The sequence below is a fragment of the Saccoglossus kowalevskii genome, chromosome 15 (genome assembly GCF_978046115.1).
Source record: "Saccoglossus kowalevskii chromosome 15, keSacKowa6.1, whole genome shotgun sequence".
Taxonomy (NCBI): Eukaryota; Metazoa; Hemichordata; class Enteropneusta; family Harrimaniidae; genus Saccoglossus; species Saccoglossus kowalevskii.
Window position 1 is genome coordinate 30,553,834 of NC_140655.1, and position 20,703 is coordinate 30,574,536.

Sequence of the window (20,703 nt, forward strand, 5' to 3'; positions counted from 1 at the left end):
GAAATATATGATCTAGTACTGGTTCTGTGAACTCCCTAGTACAAGGTGGTATTTCTCTGAAATATATGATCTAGTACTGGTTCTGTGAACTCCCTAGTACAAGGTGGTATTTCTCTGAAATATATGATCTAGTACTGGTTCTGTGAACTCCCTAGTACAAGGTGGTATTTCTCTGAAATATATGATCTAGTACTGGTTCTGTGAACTCCCTAGTACAAGGTGGTATTTCTCTGAAATATATGATCTAGTACTGGTTCTGTGAACTCCCTAGTACAAGGTGGTATTTCCTGAAATATATGATCTAGTACTGGTTCTGTGAACTCCCTAGTACAAGGTGGTATTTCTCCAAAATATATTGTTATCTAGTACTGGTTCTGTGAACTCCCTAGTACAAGGTGGTATTTCCTGAAATATATGATCTAGTACTGGTTCTGTGAACTCCCTAGTACAAGGTGGTATTTCCTGAAATATATGATCTAGTACTGTTTCTGTGAACTCCCTGGTACAAGGTGGTATTTCTCTGAAATATATGATCTAGTACTGGTTAGACATGACAATAAATAGACCAATGGTTTAACAGTAGTGGAACATAAAGTTTCTGCTGATTGGCTAGGCAGGTAAGTAGTTAGAACGTGATAGCCAATGAGGAACAATCTTCTATCTGATTTCAGCTTCCCCCACTGCTTTGTAAATTGAGAAAATACAGCAAGTCAAACAAATTCTTGTGATTAAACAAAAATTGCTGGTTGCTGTAGCAACAAAAATGTTGAAAACTTTGGTGAGTTCCTGTGTAATCCTTGAGTTATAAAATCTAAAGTCATGAATTTGAGCGTACAGTATAGGAAACCAATCGCAGACATACTTGAATACCAATATAGCCTATGTGTACTGTAATTATATGCACATGACACTTAACCTAGTAAAGTCACATGACTTAGAGAAGTAGTCTTTCACAAACTTTATTATGACAGTCTGTTTTTTGTTTTTTAACAAATTGTAAAAATTAATAATTCATAAAACTAAAATTCAAAAGACTGCCAATAATATATTCCATCAGACTGAATAAAATCGAACTGTAAAGGTGACATCCTCCTGTGAAAGATTTCAACACATGTTGAATAAATAAACTAATCTCAAAGACCTAAAGTAATAAATGCTGCCCTCTAGTGTCAGACATTACAAAATACAAGAAATCAAGGTGAAAGTGTATCAAGAAAACTGTTTCAAATTAATAAAAGTGTTTTCAGAGCTCTACTTTTTCTGTCTTTGCCTTCACACTGTCTGCCTTTTTCCCTTTAGGAGGGGTAGATATGGGTTTGTATTTTTCACGTTCTACATTTGAGGCACATCGGAATCCCAGGTTGTCTGAGCCTGCGTCAGCGGTGTTACCCATCCTGAAAAAAATAGACACAATTCTATGTTAATTTGAATATTTTTTTTGTTTTTAACTTTTTTATTTTTGTTTTTATTTTTCAACTTCTTTGGTTAATAAATATTTTTAAATAAATATTGCTTTTTTATAGATTTTTCTTCTGTATTATGGAAATTTGTTTTCAAATGGTATCATGTGATAAAGGAGGAGTTTCCATCTGTTGCACCCTGGGTAATCAAATTCCTGTATGCAACAGTTTAGTCTGAACTATCTGTGTGGGCAGTACCATTTTATAAGTTAATTAAATTATTGTACCAAGTTATGTCCAATATGGATTCCATGCCATCATGTAAAATACATTGTTTACTCAAATTTGTATCCAAGATGACTGTGATATTTAAAAATAATCCTAAACATGTTTATAGTGTTATTAGAAGCACATGTGTTTACGAAAATGTTGTCACGTTGAACTCCTCAAATGTGTATTGGAGCAACAATTGAACATTTTTATGTACCATAATTTCTTATTTGATTTGGACCCGAATAGATATACTTTACGATTGGCTTCAGATCTTATCAACATTTATGAAAAAAGTATGAAAAGTACTGTAAAATACTTTATTTTTGCTATTTTCACTGAAGAGATGATTCAGTGTAAATAAATCACACCGAATGTATGCCTTTGTTTTCTATAATTTATCTTCAACTTCAAATTCAATACAAAGCAAAATATTATACAGTTAGGTAGATTTATTTTGTAAAACATAAGTTGACTTAATAGTCAATATGGTCAATAGAAGAGATGGCAACGTGAGGTTGTTGCACTTCAATACGATACACTATTATGGATTTAATAATTGCTTCTAATATAAGAAATATGGTACATGCAACTCCAACTCCAAGAAACAAATATCACAGTACATACTTTGTGGTCACCCTAGCTAAGTGATTAAATCGTACCTTGTAGTCACCCTAGCCATGTGGTTAAAAGCGCCATCTTTTGAGTCAATGTACGAGCCTCCTCTCAATACTAGCATAGGATTCTCTGGATTTGAATCTTGGTTTGGTGATTTAAATATTGTACTTGTCCATTCCCAAAGGTTACCGACCATGTCATACATACCTACAAATAAATATATTGTAAGATTAACCCAAAAAATTTACAATCTTGGTTAATATTATAGAGGTGTAGCTAACACATTGCATATTCTAAGCATGTATTAGTGAAATGGAATGTAAATCACTTCGGCAGCGAAAAATCACAGTTGATAGCCAAGGGAGTGAGGGATTGCATTTTAAACAAATATTACCGGTATATATATAGTGTATATAATTAGTGCAAATTTGCTTGTAATTTTTTGTAATTTTCACTCACTTGTGTTTTGATTTTAGACCGAACAGAGTATATAATTATGCCATTGCATCTAATTTTCGATTAAAAAAAATTTGAAAATTGTTGCCCACATTTTATGTTGAAAAGAGCAAAAGTAAAAGTATTTTGTGGATGATAACTGCTTGTGAAGTTGGTGCTCAAAACGTTAATAGGCCAGAAAAATACTTTACATGTCAATATGTACATATTCATCATTTTTCAGTTTCAGAATTTCGGTAAAAAAAGCAAGATTTCGGAGAAGGTACCTGAAAAGAGGTTTGGTTTAGATATACATGTATAATTCTACTGGATTGTCTTGATTGCTTTACTGTACATGCATTCTTTATGCAAGATGAAAGTCTTACCGTAATCGTTTTGTGGTTCAAATGCATCTACTGGGGATGATCCGTGGTAACCATCTTCCTTAGTGTTTTCTTCAGGAAACTTACCCTGCAAGTAAAAAATAAAATTAAACAATTTGATTACATAGCCCCTTTCATGCAATAGTACCAGTAAATAAAAGGGAAACCAGTCAACCATTTTAAATTAGGACTTGACATGATATAACGTATGTGTATGATTTGATATGTGGCTTGATTTTGATGCATTATCATGTTTTGATTTCTGTACGTCCGTGTGTCCGTGTTTCCCTGCGTGCGTTCGGACCTGAATCTCAGAAATGTCTGGACCAATCACAATCAAACTTCACACATGCATCATACATGATATTATACATATGCATATCAATGGGCAAATGGCGGCCATTTTTGTTCTAAAAATCATTAAAATCAAGCATTTCTTGACTGTTTAGAGATGGATTTTGTTCAAACTTGGTATATACGTTGAACATTATAGTACCTTGATGCACATCATTTTGTTTTCAGATAGGATTCAAAATGGCAAACTGGCGGCCATTTTGTTTTAATAAATGTGGTTCTAGTGCCATATCTCTGACTTGCTGTGACTGATTATGTTCAAATTTTAAATATTTATTATACATCATGTCATGGATATACAGATATATTGGTTTGACGATCCTATTAAAAATGACTGAATGGTAGCCATTTTTGTGCTAAAAAAATCATCAAAATCAAATTTCTCGACTGTTTACAGATGGATTTTGTTTAAACTTGGTACATACATTAGACATTATAGGTTCTTGATGCAGTTATTTTATTTTTTAGATCGGATTTGGAATGGCTGACTAGTGGCCATTTTGTTTTAATGAATGGGCTTCTAGAGCCATATCTCTGACATGCTTTGACTGACTATGTTCAAATTTCATATATTCATTATACATGTATTCAAAATGGCTGATTTTGTTTTAATTAATGCTGTTCCAGAGCAATATCTCTCAATACCTGTTTGACGATCAGATACAAATGTCAATCATTTAAATGTTAAACAATCATCATAATCATATTCCTGACATGTTTATATTCCAGCTATATTACTATAAACAAAACTATATATTTTAAATTCGATAACTAACGGGGACTGTGCTTGTTATTTTTAAAATGAACACCATTTGGCCATCTTGAATTGAATTGCAAAATAAATGCATTTGATTTGTGTGACAATGCATGTAATGCATTTGTAAAGTTGAACATGATTCACCAGTCGACCATTTTAAACTTAATTTGAAAAATAAAATGATGTGCATCAAGGTGCCATTACGTTCAATTAATCTGCCCATGCATGACTCAGATTCGGTTCTGTGATAATGTGTGATTCTGATGCATTTTTGACCATTCGACCATTTTTAATCATATCATGAAACAAATGCAGATGCATATGTCCAATATAATGTCTGATGTTTGTGTGAATTTTGAACTAGATCAGTCAAATCATGTGTGAGATATGGCTGGATACAGACGGATGGACAAACAGCAAGGAGGTCAGTCCATAAGTCTTATAGAGATTAATAAAGTGTAAGTTTTATTTCAGGAGAGGTGAGTTTCCTCTCTACATGCTAAATTTATTAGAGTCACCCTAGTTCCACTGCCATGTCACCCTAGTTCCACTGCCATGTCAACCTAGTCCCACTGCCATGCCACTCTGGTCCCACTGCCATGTCACCCTAGTCCCACTGCCATGTCACCCTAGTCCCACTGCCATGTCACCCTAGTCCCACTGCCATGTCACCCTAGTCCCACTGCCATGTCACCCTAGTTCCACTGCCATGTCACTCTGGTCCCACTGCCATGTCACCCTAGTCCACTGCCATGTCACCCTAGTTCCACTGCCATGTCAACCTAGTCCCACAGCCATGTCACTCTGGTCCCACTGCCATGTCACCCTAGTCCACTGCCATGTCACCCTAGTCCCACTGCTATGTCACTTTGGTCCCACTGCCATGTCACTCTGGTCCCACTACCATGTCACCCTAGTCCACTGCCATGTCACCCTAGTCCCACTGCCATGTCACCCTAGTTCCACTGCCATGTCACCCTAGTCCCACTGCCATGTCACCCTAGTCCCACTGCCATGTCACCCTAGTCCCACTGCCATGTCACTCTAGTCCCACTGCCATGACACCCTAGTCCCACTGCCATGTCACCCTAGTCCCACTGCCATGTCACCCTAGTCCCACTGCCATGTCAACCTAGTCCCACTGCCATGTCACCCTAGTCCCACTGCCATGTCACCCTAGTCCCACTGCCATGTCACCCTAGTCCCACTGCCATGTCAACCTAGTCCCACTGCCATGTCACTCTGGTCCCACTGCCATGTCACCCTAGTCCACTGCCATGTCACCCTAGTCCCACTGCCATGTCACCCTAGTCCCACTGCCATGTCAACCTAGTCCCACTTCCATGTCACCCTAGTCCCACTGCCATGTCACCCTAGTCCCACTGCCATGTCACCCTAGTCCCACTGCCATGTCACCCTAGTCCCACTGCCGTGTCACCCTAGTCCCACTGCCATGTCACCCTAGTCCCACTGCCATGTCACCCTAGTCCCACTTCCATGTCACCCTAGTCCACTGCCATGTCACCCTAGTCCCACTGCCATGTCACCCTAGTCCCACTGCCATGTCACTCTAGTCCCACTGCTATGTCACTCTGGTCCCACTGCCATGTCACCCTAGTCCACTGCCATGTCACCCTAGTCGCACTGCCATGTCACTCTGGTCCCACTGCCATGTCACCCTAGTCCCACTGCCATGTCACCCTAGTCCCACTGCCATGTTACCCTAGTCCCACTGCCATGTCACTCTGGTCCCACTGCCATGTTACCCTAGTCCCACTGCCATGTCACTCTGGTCCCACTGCCATGTCACCCTAGTCCCACTGCAATGTCAACCTAGTCCCACTGCCATGTCACTCTGGTCCCACTGCCATGTCACTCTGGTCCCACTGCCATGTCACTCTGGTCCCACTGCCATGTCACCCTAGTCCCACTGCCATGTCACCCTAGTCCCACTGCCATGTCACCCTAGTCCCACTGCCATGTCACCCTAGTCCCACTGCCATGTCACCCTAGTCCCACTGCCATGTCAACCTAGTCCCACTGCCATGTCACCCTAGTCCCACTGCCATGTCACCCTAGTCCCACTGCCATGTCACCCTAGTCCCACTGCCATGTCAACCTAGTCCCACTGCCATGTCACTCTGGTCCCACTGCCATGTCACTCTGGTCCCACTGCCATGTCACCCTAGTCCCACTGCCATGTCACCCTAGTCCCACTGCCATGTCACCCTAGTCCCACTTCCATGTCACCCTAGTCCCACTTCCATGTCACCCTAGTCCCACTGCCATGTCACCCTAGTCCCACTGCCATGTCACCCTAGTCCCACTGCCATGTCACCCTAGTCTCACTGCCATGTCACCCTAGTCCCACTTCCATGTCACCCTAGTCCCACTGCCATGTCACCCTAGTCCCACTTCCATGTCACCCTAGTCCCACTTCCATGTCACCCTAGTCCCACTGCCATGTCACCTTAGTCCCACTGCCATGTCACCCTAGTCCCACTGCCATGTCACTCTAGTCCCACTGCCATGTCACCCTAGTCCCACTTCCATGTCACCCTAGACCCACTGCCATGTCACTCTAGTCCCACTGCCATGTCACCCTAGTGCCACTGCCATGTCACCCTAGTCCCACTGCCATGTCATCCTAGTCCCACTGCCACTAAAATCACCAAATTATACTGATCATAACAGAACCAGACAGTCAATGATGAATGAATTCTATCAATGTATAGATGGGTATATTTCCAAGTCTGGCCACTAGAGGGCAGCAGAACAACATACCTGCCATATGTTCATTCTCTTATTGTCATATCTTGCACCCCATGGATATCTCTTCGCTGAAAGTACAAAAAAAAAACTGAGTTGCAGGAAACACCATGAATAGTAGATATAAAAAAAACATTGGTAGATTGAATTGGCATTGGCTTTCATTGTGAAAACACATCACAACAGAATATCATAAATGTAGATGTACTTGTTTCTATCAATAATCAGTCAGACCAAGAACTCATCATTGTATGAATAAGTATAAAAATACTCATTATTAAATGTTTTAGAATATTAAGATTCATATCCAACTTTTTCATGCCACGTAACCATGCAATATTGTGAAATATGAATGATAATTTCACTTGTAAACTAGTGCAAAAATCTTTTCCATTTTTCTTGAGTTATTTAATTGCATTTGTTTTGTGAATATCACATTTTTTTTGTGTTTTTACTGCTACCAAATTTCATTATTTTTTTTATTGACAAAAATCTGTTTCTTGCAATATTGAAGTGGCTTATAGCATATGCCAATAACACATATACAACATATGTAACCATGGAAACAGAGAAAGATACATTGATCACCATATGTATATAATATGTACAATAAATTACTGAGTTAATTAAATAATAACAATATGTAATAGTACATCAGACATTAAAATTATTTCTATATATTACATTTCATATCTAGTACTAAAATTCGGATAAAAAGAAATTTGTCAAAAACTTATGTTTTGTAGATTGTTAAAAGGTAAAATTGGAGTAACAAATTTGCAGACAATTTTGGTAAATTTTATTTAGAGCTAAACTATTTGGTACATTATATTATTTTTTTTATTTTTCTGACAATTACTTATTATTAATGCTTAAAGCAGGGAAGTCGTTACCTGCGCATGCGTCAGATGGCCATAGCGTGTCATTGTTTACAAACAAGCGTCTACCCATGAGCCTTTGCGTTTTTAGCGTGTTTTGTTATCAACACTTGGGACTCAATTCTTGTGCAAGCGCAGGTGGCGACCCTCTCGCTTCAAGATGCATTATTGCTTAATACGTTTGCGACATTAAAAGATATGGTATGTATTTTGGAACAAACAAAAATAGAATGTCAATGACTTATGTACATTACAAAATGTGGAAAAAAAATTGACTAATTAATTAACTCTATCTTCTAATCTCTGAGTTATTTAAATGATAGTCATCTTAGATATTGATGGGCATTATACTGGGGATGACGCTCTGCCCTCGAATGCTGAGTGTTATGTGAGCTATTTTTTCTCTCTGGTCTGTTGTATGAATCCCAAAACTTCACATACTAAATGTAATTTTTATTATGAATCAAACAATAGGTGAGACACACTACATTTTACACATTTAGTTTGCATATCTTAATTAAAAGCATTGACCAATCAGTGAAATACAGGAAGTGAAATTAAAATCAAGGATATAGTTAAGGCTGCATTTCTTCAATTTTGTTATATTTTTTATTCAATCTATTACAGAGCAGAGATGATGTTGTGGTACTACCGAGTAAAGTTTGAAAATGTATGGCATGGCATATGCATGCAGACAGCAGAAAAATGATTTTTTCTTCAAAAATAATCCATATTTTGAATTTGTATATTATTAACATAATTAGAATATGTTTGTTCAGTTTGCATTACAAAGGTAATTTGGCTCTGTATTAAAAGGATAAAAATATATTAAAATTGATAATAATCGCAGCTCAAGGACCTTTAAGTATAGCTGCAACAACTCACATTCAAGCCCTCCTCTAGCTGCATACTCCCATTCAGGTTCCGTTGGCAGCCTCCATCCTTTCCATTGGCAGTATTGCTTGGCGTCATTCGCACTAATGTGAACTGCCGGCCAATTTAGTTTTTTTGTGATCGTACTACCCTGACCTTCAGGCTAGAAAATATAAAAAAGATTAGGAACAAAAGTCTTTGAATATTCACATTATTGTGTCTGCTTTCAATTGCCAGGTTTTTAAACTAAGTCCTGCCTTTCCCACTTCAGTTAAAACTGATATTGAGAGTTTTGTTAGTTCAAATTTTCAAACTTGAAACACTGCTATTTATATTAGTAACTTTAACATTTCATTATCGTAAACAAGAAGTCGAAAATATCACTTTTTACAAAAATTACAAAAATATTCATCAAAATTAGAAAATTAAAGACATCAGTTTTTAACAAGAAGTCTTAAATATTACTTTTTACCAAAAATTACAAAAATAGTCATCAAAATTGGAGAATTGAAGATATCATCACAAAATGAACAAATCTGAGAGAGGTCCACATGTAGTACCTATATATGTATTAAATATCAAAGCAATCAGACTTGCGTTTTTTTACAAGAAGTCGAAAGTATCACTTTTTAAACAAAAATTACAAAAATATTCATCCAAATTAGAGAATTAAAGACATCATACACAAAGTATCAAAGCATTCAGGCATGTAGTTTTCAAGAAGTAGTTGAAAAAGTGAAAAGTTGACATGGACGATGGACAATGACAGATGCCAACGGACAATCACTCATACGGTATATATGCTTCGCTCGACAAAGTCAACATTGGATAAGTTTTACGATTTCTTTAATAAAAGTTTTCTATATTTGATTTTTGGAAATGTGTGAATAAATTTTCAAAATTGTTTGAAAATTTATTTTGTTTGTGCAGTTTCATTTATTTCATCTGCTAGGATGATTCAGTTGTGATCATTGATTGATTTGACTAATTGAAATCTGTCTTGGTGATTCAACAATGGCCATTTTTGATTTGGCTCATTTGATTTAAAATTTAATTTTATTAATTTGACATAGTTCAAAAATAACTGAACTGCAGGTACAAATGTCCTGGATTACACAAAACATTAGCAATGATACTTTAATAGGGGGAACATATGGACTCACCTGTCTCCAATATGCTCTTGGTACCGGAACCCACCATGGAGTGTTCTATAATACAAATACATCATTATTATATATTATTGCCCATATTTGGACATTGCATGACATCATTAATGTACATTAGAAAACATACCAAAGACTTTGTCAATTTGTCTTTGAATCATTATTTTCATCAAGATTTCCCCAAATTAAAAAAAAAACTTACTGGTATCCTCTCTGTTATGTTAGCTTTTACTTCCTCGCTCACAAAAGCATCAAAAACAAAACTCCATTGAAAACGTTCTGCCTCCGTCTTGAATCTTTTCGCTTTAACAAATTGTCTACAGAAAAATTAAAATAATTAACTTAAACAAGCATTATAAACCAAAATTTAAAATTATTGTTAGCAATTTTTTTATTTTCCAGATAAGATCATGCATACATTTGTTGACATCAAAATGTAGAGTATTGTTTTTTATTCATATTAATTAAAAATAATCAATTCCGATCATCGATTTTAATTTTTCAAATAGAGTAAAGTAATTCTAAGTAATTGATAAATAATTTTCCAAATTTAATGTTTGGACTGTCAGGAGAGCAAGTCGTCTATTTTTACCTAAAAGCAGCATTCGTCACTGGATATCTCATTATTTTGAATGGTTTTACGGTAACTTTTCTGGAGGGGCCTTCACCATCTCGTGCATTTGGTTCGTCGGTTCCCATAATAAATTTTCCACCTTTCAATTCTACCATCTCCTCAAATTTCTTGAGATCAGCATCTGTAAAATAAAAATATAAAACATCTGAGTTAACCTGTAATGCTATAATAATTTGTATTTTTCCATAAATTTGTTAATAATTTAAAACACAGATGATTATAATTTTTGAATGGCTATAGGGCTTGATCAAAAGTTTGAAAAAAAAATAAAAATATGATTCATAATTATTTTGTGAAAAAGTTTACTTTCACAACAAATTTGAGTTAATTTTCATGATTTTTGAGTGTGTGAAAATAGAAGAATTTTGTAGCAATGAAAACGTTTTTATTTAGGCAATTAATTAAAGCGTCACAGTCAAATTGCATTTGAATTTCTGAGAAATGAACAATGTATTTTACAGGCATTGTATCCATCACATGGGACCCACATTGTAAATGATACAGCATGACAATTGTGACAGTTTAAACCTTTCAACACCTACTTTTGTCAACTTTCACAAAATAAAACCTAATTTTTTTCATAATTTTACCAAACTTTGAACAAGACCAATAGAGCCAGAAAGGAATTACATGTATGTCCATTTGGTTAATAATTATGAAAGAATTAAAGAAATGTTTATAAAAACAACAAAATGTTGCACCAAAACCTTGGCGAAAAAAATAATGGCTTTTATAGCACATATGGTGTTGAAAACATATTTACAGGTATCATCTGGGCATATTGTCTGCATTTAAATGGCTACAGACAATTAATAATCTACTTTATGAATTACTAGCTTCCTATTTTATTGTCAGTTTTTACTAAGATCTCATGATTGTGCCTATAATGCTATTAATACAAACATTTCTGTTTCTGACTGTCAATTTCCATGATTTATTATTTGAAAAGAACAAATGTTATGAAGACACAATTGATTTCTCTAGCATCCCTGTTTACTGCTACTTGATTATTTTGTATTTCTCATTTTCACACAATTTTTTAACCCCACTGAATTTAAAATGATTTACAGTACTCCTCACTCAAACAAAATTCTCAACTCAAATTACCAGTGTGTGTTTTAGCAGTATGATTCTGTGATAATTGGTCGGGTAACTACATATTTATACACACAAGAAACATAAATTTATGGTATACATATTTATTCATTTGAAACCAATGTTAAACTGAGCTCAATATTGTACAAAATGCAATCAAATTTAAAGAATAACATCCTTGATCTGCCCAATTTGATGCATGGCAACACCACATGACAACACATTTCCTTAGTGTCTAGCCTACAAGTATAGCCTACAAGTACAGCCTACAAGTACAGCCTGCAAGTACAGCCTGCAAGTACAGCCTGCAAGTACAGCCTACAAATGCTAAAGTCTGTTAATTATTATGCAAATTATGCAAATTATGCATGAATCAAAACTAATCAGGTCTGGAGTTCATCGTAATCTGTGTAGTAAATTGCAATCCCATCTACCCAGTGGATCTCACATATGCTGGTAGACTAAAAAATACTGAACACACGCACACGCACACACATTTAAGGGCCAAAAAAAAAATTGTTTTGTTGCCCTCAGTGACCGACCGAAAAATATGAAATATCTGGTCGCGTTTAAATATTAAAAACTCACCATTTTAAGCAGTAAAAAGTGTTTCCTCTAAAAATTAAGCATTCTGTATCATTGTTTGATCCCCAGAGTCCCCGTAAGTGGCGACTTTGAACTTTGGGTGGATCTGTATTTCTCTGACATGTTCTGAATACTATGAAGTCCATATACCTTGGCTATTTACAATACTCATATTTTTCACTAATTTAAAAAAAAAAAAAAAAAAAAAAATCTGACCAACCGACTGACACAATTTTTCGACTTGAGGGCAACATAAGTTTGTTTGTTTTTTGGCCGAATGGCACATTTCCTCACATTTGTGCTATGCATAAGCACTGAAACAAACAAGCAGCCTGTCGGCTGAGATACATGTAGCTCCACTGTTAGCAATGCACATTACAGTTAAAGAACAGAAGATATCATTAGAAAATGAACAAATCTGAGGGAGGTCAAGATGTAGCACCTATATGTATAATATATCAAAGCAATTGGACTTACAGTTTTCAACAAGAAGTCGAAAATATCACTTTTTACCAAAAATGACAAAAATATTCACCTAAATTAGAGAATTAAAGATATCATTACAAAATGAACAAATCTGAGAGAGGTCCACATGTAGTACCTATATATGTAATATCAAAGCAATTGGACTTGCGGTTTTTAACAAGAAGTTAAAAATATCCCTTTATACCAAAAACGACAAAAATATTCACCAAAATTAGAGAATTGAAGATATCATCATGAAATGAACAAATCTGAGAGAGGTCTACCCAAGGTACACATATACACCAAGTATCAAAGCATTCAGGCTTGTAGTTTTCAAGAAGAAGTCGAAAAAGTAAAACATTGACACGGACGACGACGGACAATCACTCATATGATAAGCTCCGCTCGACAAAGTCGACAGCGGAACTAAAAAACTCAGTGGTTAGGATATAAAAACCTAATCACTGAAAGTGAGAACATACCATGCCAGAATGTAGAGTACATATCTGGTATCAGACAGATGTAGAACATAGTAAGTTAATGACACAAGGTCAGGGGGTCACCCAAATTGCAATTACTCAAGACCATTAAGTAATGTCAGCTGCTTTCTATTCCTGTCATGCATTGCATACTGAACTGGCCTACATGGCTTATCTAGTTTATATTATCACTAAAAAGTTACTACCACTATTTGTTAGTAATTAATTGCATAAATGAATTACCAACATATAAATTAAATAAATGAATTACCAACATATAAATTAAATAAATTAATTACCAACAAATAGTGTAAGTGACTAAAAAACCAGAAGGGGGGTTAACCCAAAGCCCTGCATTGTCCCAATTTTAAAAGTGAAAATTATAAAAAGCATATTTTCTTAATTGCATGCAATATTACTAGAGCAAATACTATATAATATAAAATGAATTTACATATTTATTCAACAATGTGGAGAAACCATTTAACACATCGCCTCTGTAGAGGCTTTCGGCAGGTTATGTGTTGAAACTGTTGATAATTCATGTCTAGATTTTGTAATATACAACTAAACGGAAGGAACCTAATGTATTTCACTAAAACTGTCACGACTGTCATATAACATCTTGCTAAAATCCAGTGAATATTCAAGTTTAACTATGTATGTAAGAATGTATAGTTTCCTGAAATGAATTTGATAAAACCTAGTGAATATCCCAGACATCAAATTCACTAGTAAAGTTATTATAGTTTTTATAAGTATGCATAATAACATGGGAATATCCAACTTGTTACAACTGAGATGATTTTTATGCTTTCAGAAAGTGAATATAAAAAGTTAAACCAAATGATCAATTACTGTTCTTACAGTTTTGAAAAACAAAAACACAAGTCAATTATCTAATTGCAATCATTAAGAACAAAGATTCATCCAGTGATTATTGTTGTTGGCACAATTCAATGAAGTTTTTAAACATATATTTCATATACATATTTTATTTAGGATGTGGGTGACACAGGAAGAATGAAATTAAAATTTCAAATTTGGGAAAACAATTTAAAAATCCATCTGACCAAATGCTTATTGGGCCCATGGTTTGAAGGATAGAACAATATTTTAACTCCTTTGGCAGAAATATTACTATGATGTAACTGATTACCCACTAACTGAGTCATGGTAGTTTGAACCATGTTTGTGCAATGATGATGTCACAACAAAGATATACATCAACATTGAGTGCAATTTGCATACTCAAAATCTGATCAACACATGTTCCAAATTCAAGTATTTACACTTGGTCATTTATAATGGTACTGCGATCAATTAGCAATATTCACAAACAGTAGCAATTCATTCTTGTGGGTGGGTAATGTTTGTATTGCTACTAGGGATTTCACTTGATCAATATAATAAAGCCAGTGCTACTATATAATAACATCATGGGTATGTTAATTATTGTGCTTAAATGCTGACTTTATAAGTACAATCATTTCACAACTAACTCCGAACTTGCTGATAGCACATGAGCCTTATCATCCTGCTATAACTGTTTGAGATCTGTAGAAAAAATATTTATTGAAAAATATTTGTTTCTGCCAAAAGTGTACCCCGGCTCACGTACATGTGCGTCTATGGAGTGGTATGAGAATGTCTTCGCATAAGCCATTAACTTCGACTGAACAACAAAGTGTATAATATAATTGAGACAGTAGAACAACATTTCTCATGGAAATACTGTACCAATAACTTTATTTATAACATTCCTCCAACAACAAAAAAGAAATTTGCCCACATGTTAATTAGCGGTTGGCATTGCAGGCAGAACACATCTCGGACATATTCACCGGGATCGTGAGATCCCTGTGTTGAAATCACATAGTACATGTATACGGAAATAAACTTTCAACTTGCACTGTAATCAATTTCAGCGATCGATACGCCCCCTTGGGACCGGTTCAGAAATCGAACCTTATCGCGCAATGATATAGCCAAGAACAACTAAATATGCTCACCTGTTAATGTGTCTTTATCGGTTTTACTCTCAGTTAAAATAATTACACACATAAACACGAGCCCCGCACGATACACGTCCGTCCACGCTGCCATTTTCGCTCAATACAAAGTAGTACGCATGCTCAGTAGAATTTTAAATAGGCGTTGGATAAGGCGACAGCTGAGCGCTCTCTCATTGATAAAACTTTAGAGGCTACAACGCGGCAAGCTGTGACTCGCTGACACTGTACATGCTCACTCAGCGGATATTTATACGGATAGGGACTGTAGAAGACAACGAGTCGACTCAAAGAGAACCATGACTGCATTGGTGATTGAGAGAAGGTTAATCCACAGTCCCTGTATCATATTGTAGATGATATGTGATTACTCTACTCGGTTTGGTCAAGGATTATTCGTTGCGGTAACAAACAACAAATGCGCTACTAAATTAACTTGAAAATACATATGCAAACTAATAATAATTATCGCAACCCACTTCATCGTTTCCGTAATTTTCACGGTCATCATAGTTTTTACCGCGCGTAGTCACGTGCCAGTGCGATTAGACAAAACACAGTCGCACACAAGGGGAGGGACTGTTGGCAAACCCCTCCCAGACTCGAAATGTAAATAATTAGACAAATAACAATAAGTAATCAATTATTCTATACTAATCACCATTTTACTACTTACTAGTTGAACTACCTTAAAATACAAATTAAAATAATAATCGGTTTACTCATAACATTGATACGGGTCAGTTTGTTTAGTCCATAGCCAACTTGAGAGCAAGGAATTTGATTTGTCATCGTCCCGAGCACAGTCACTCAGGCTCCTCCAGTAAACGTGGGTATTTAGTTTCAAATTAGCTAAATCTTATATATTCTCGTTAACCCAGGAGTATTATGTTGGCAATCATAATTCTCTTCGCCAGCAATAGTCCGTTTATTCGGTATTCGGTACGCACGCTCTCTGACTGGTTTGGACTGTTTGGCGTTATGATTGAGTAGCCACTCAGCCGCAATATCTCATTCGAGTTCAATTCGGGTGATGGAATTGATGAAAAATTAATTCATGCCAGCTCTTTCAATTTAGGGGTTACCCATCTCAAAACTGTTGGCTTAACTTGAACTAAAAATAAAATTCTGGACGACGACTCCATAATGTGAAAATTAGGGAAAAACGTGAATAAATTTGCACAACAAAATACGTATTGCTACCAAGTATAGTGCATATTGGTCAGTACACTGAATGTGACTGTTATGTTAATAAAAAAGCAAGACCACATACGTTTTCACAGGCGTGTTTTACGTCATAAAACACAAGAAAAAAATCCACGAATGAACTACGATTGAATGGTAATTGAATACTAGTAATATAATTTATTTAGATTCGATAGAAAATTATCGAGATTAACAGGTAGTAAACACTTTCGTAAGACATTGATGCAATAGAATTAATGTCATTATCTACTTTTGCATCTAACAAAATGTGTTACCCCGGTGACACAGACCTGGGTTACTAATCGCACGTTATCGAGTCACGTAGCATGAAATTTACGTTATTTTTTCCCGTAAGAACATCGGGGGTTAATTGATTGAAAAGTACGTATGATCATTGAATTTCTTTTAATCATCAAAATAAAACTAATGTGAGATATTTTAATTTTTTTCGCATTTAATATATAGTTAACCACGTCAAGGTATTTTGTTTTCTGTTTTTGAACGGATACGAAACTGTGCGAGTGAACGATGTCGTCCAGCACACGTTAGAACTTCGTGTAAACAATACGTTTTACTCTTGTTGGATAGGATGCATGGGACCACTCTGTTGACCACGACGCCGAGCGGCGACCAATGCCATTTAAATATGATTAACGGGACATAGCAATGTACCCCCACTTAACCGTGAGTGGGCAGTCATTAGTCACATACGTATAAACATCGCGGGCCAATTTGTACACAAGATGACAGATTCAATCGAGGCGGCCTCAAATAACTACTTCAATTTTTGTGTAAAACAATGTAAAGTCAGACAAGCAGATGTAGTTAGCATACCAACTGAAATCAATATGAGAGACATAAGAACATAAGTATACTGGCGATAGAACACAACCTTGAAGTTGTCCCACACATTTATTTATTGTGATGTCGGTGGACATACCTATTACACCCCTAACGATGCTCGTTTGTTTGTTCTTGCTCGTCAGTCAAAGACGCTTCTCGTAATTCAAGCCGATGTTCCGATGGAGACATTTGACAGATTTAACCTCGCCATTATCATGATGTTGTGTACTTACATTTGGTATATGTTCATATAGAAAAGACAAGCAGTGAATAACATTTACCCTCGCCATAGTGTAAACTTTCTACATGTGATTTGCCTACATACTAGTACCGTACGGAATGACTTACAGAGAATACTGATTCGCTGAATTCTTGGAGTCCCGAATTTAAAAACGTCAATGAATGAAAGTGTAAAAAAAGAAATAGTCCGTTAGTGCGGAGTTTACAGTGTTTTTATTGTTACCAGCAATCCCGTAATGTGTATGTATAGTCTTTATAGGCTTTTCGACGAGTCTGAATGATTCCTTTAAACTGGATAATTATTTAGTTGTTGGTGGAGTGGGGGATATCACGGTCTTTACAAACGCGACTTTTCGAGCTTTCAGCATATGGCAAGCATTATCAGCGTAAGTTAAGTGAGGGCGCTGCTACCTAACGGATCGCCGGTCACACGTTTCTGAGACATTTTAAATAACGATTTATAACGTTACCTTTTATTTATGAAACCATTTAATGTTCAGTTTTTACATAGACAATGGAAATGAATCTGGACTCGTTAAATAAAACAAATGTACTTGACCCTCAATAGCGGCATCATACTAGTTTTCCCCGAATGAAAGTAAGGACAAAAACGAGCCCAATTAAAATACGTTTGTAATAAATTCTGAAAGAAATGTCACGCAAAGATTTCCTTCATTGTCTTACAATTATTTATTTATTATTTTAATATTTTTTGTGTGCCAGGCGACAGTTCAGGATATTGAATGTCACTGTTGTCTCTCCAGACTTTTTTTGTATGTGCTAGTGCTGACACATAGTGCATTTTTGTCACAGAAGTTATATTCATGTTGGGACTACATGACAGGGCTGTGTGGCCATCTCCCTATCAAATGACAATTTAATGCGCTATCCTGGCTCAGTCGAACACAAGCACCTGCGGACCTTAACCAAGGTTCCCCCAAAGTCGCATTCGTTAGTGAATAAATCTCGGCCAGTGGAATTGGCCTTCCCATTGAGTGGCACACTCACCCAGGGTAGGGGTCGGCCATTTTGATGTTTAGCCTAAGGTAGGATTTGAACTTGGGTCTAACGATCATGAGTCTGGTACGACGATTCATGAGTCTGGTGATTAATTGATTACACTGCTCAGATCTTGTCAAGTTTAATAGATTTCCAAACACCTATTCTCGTTGGACGCTGATAAACGCGTAGCTGTATTTACTTTGTCCTTATATAGTCCGTATGTCTCCCTAATTGGCATAAAGTGTAACTCTTTTTTTCACATATGTCAGTTATTGTTATTTTTGTATAAGTGTTCACTAAATTGTCTTATTATTATGTCCGCCCTTGAACTAATAATATATTTAAGTATCTGGACATCACTTTTTAATTCTTCTGAAATATTGATTTTATTAAATAAATATTGTTTTTCTATTTGGTATCTAAGACATTCCAAGAAGAAATTTTCTTTATTTCAATTTTCAATCTGGGAGCATTGCTCACAGATTCTGTCTTCTAAGGATGTTTTGGTTTGGGTAAGTCTATCCATCTCTATTTCTAATACATGACTGCTTATTCTGAAACGAGTCATTATAATGTTATGTTTCAAATTACATAAGAGTAAAGCAAGTACAGAACATTATATAGTTTACCATTTTGTTTAAGGGATTTACTAACTATTGTTTTTTGAGTAACCTGATTTTTATTTATAATACAATGTATTATTCTTTTCTGACAAATGACACAACCTAAAAATAAGCCATTTATTCAAAAATTGTAAATTTACAGAAATTGAAAACTGTATTAAACAACATTAAACAAAGTGACCAACTCCTTTAGTGAATACAAGTCACGCGCAGATTTAGAAGGAGGCGCCCCTCCTTCAGCCTGCACAACAATGACAAATCAATTGACAAGCCCCGCCCACCGGAGGTCTACTTCGGCCACGTCAATAGGATCGCCCGCTTACCGAATTTCTAGACGAGTCCGCCAGTGCAAGTAGTTATTAAATGTGTCATGATGAATCTACAATTAGCATAATGGCATTACCACACGTTACCACACACTCACTCAGGATACGGACGACCCTTTGAGGGTTGAACTATTAAAGTAAAGTTTTGAACTCGAGTCTGCCAATCATGGATTTATGCCGAGTTTATAGGAGGGTAGGCAAATAGTCAGCAAAATTGTGCTCACCAAATCAGTTGAACAGTGAGCAGAATTTCCCCTTTGAAACAGGTAAGGGCCCACACTTTAAACTAAAGGGGATAGGCAGCAGAGTCAGTTAGTATTTAATATTGATATTCTTAAGTCAGTGAGTTCTTTGAAACTTGGTATGGAAATATATATAAAGCTATATCAAAAAAGAAAGTGTGAACAAAGATTTTCGGGAATAAATGTACGTAAAAAGGTTCCCCTTCGATATCAAATATTCAACCCTCAAAGTTTCAAAGGGGATTTTTCTCATCGTTGACGATAAGGATTTTTTACGTGATTTGGTGTGCACAATTTTGCTCACCAAATTTCCCTCACCACTTATCCAACCTTAGTTTATACTGTTTATTGTAATATCGTAGATAGTCAAAGACACTTAGGTATGGGATCCATTAACATGAGCGGGTCACGTATCCAACGCATATGGAAGTTATTGAGAAACGTCACGGTGTATATACATTATATCACCATTGTCTCGTGGCGATATACAACGCTGATTTACATCAGTGGCTGACCTTTTAAAACAACAGATCGTGCCAGCAAGGATTTCTCATAACTGTCAGCACGTACATCGTGTAGCTGGAAACGCGTGCGACAGCCGAGATATGGGGCGTTGTATAGTGAGTTATATCGGTCATTAAGTGTAGGATACGCACTGGATACTTATAATGCACAGGAGTGCAATCGTTCGGATATTTAACAACTCGAGGCTTGTAGGCCCGAGATCAGTTAACATATGAAGGATGTGCGATACGAGTGCATTGCCTGACTTAAGTGACGTTAAAGGGCGGTAGTCGTCGCGTCCTGTTCAATGTGTGACTCATAGCGACGTATACAACGCGTGTAAAATACATTGCTTATTTACATGGAATTCGAACACGCGCTGCGCGACGGCAACCGCGCTTTAACCGCGCCTGGAGATTTATTGCCCAATCACCTTCAACTGATTTTTCAAACGTCATCATGAGACTCGGTGATAACCGGTTTTTATTTTTAGGTTTGCCCGTGTATGTGAACGGTTCTGCCAATAATGTATACATTTAATTTTTGT

The 20,703-nt window shown here is 36.3% G+C and overlaps 1 protein-coding gene across 1 annotated transcript; it reads right to left on the reverse strand.

The window, feature by feature from the left end:
- Nucleotides 1–801: 801 nt before the first annotated feature.
- LOC100368528 (inactive C-alpha-formylglycine-generating enzyme 2-like) lies at nucleotides 802–15,279 on the reverse strand. The gene is made up of 9 exons (XM_006819241.3): nucleotides 15,171–15,279; nucleotides 10,493–10,655; nucleotides 10,103–10,217; nucleotides 9,901–9,945; nucleotides 8,750–8,900; nucleotides 7,002–7,057; nucleotides 3,110–3,194; nucleotides 2,333–2,495; nucleotides 802–1,394 (listed from the first exon to the last, which is right to left on the reverse strand). The coding sequence occupies exons 1-9, from the start codon at nucleotides 15,262–15,264 to the stop codon at nucleotides 1,244–1,246; spliced, it is 1,023 nt and encodes a 340-aa protein (XP_006819304.1). The 5' UTR covers nucleotides 15,265–15,279; the 3' UTR covers nucleotides 802–1,243.
- Between the last annotated feature and the right edge of the window lie 5,424 nt (nucleotides 15,280–20,703).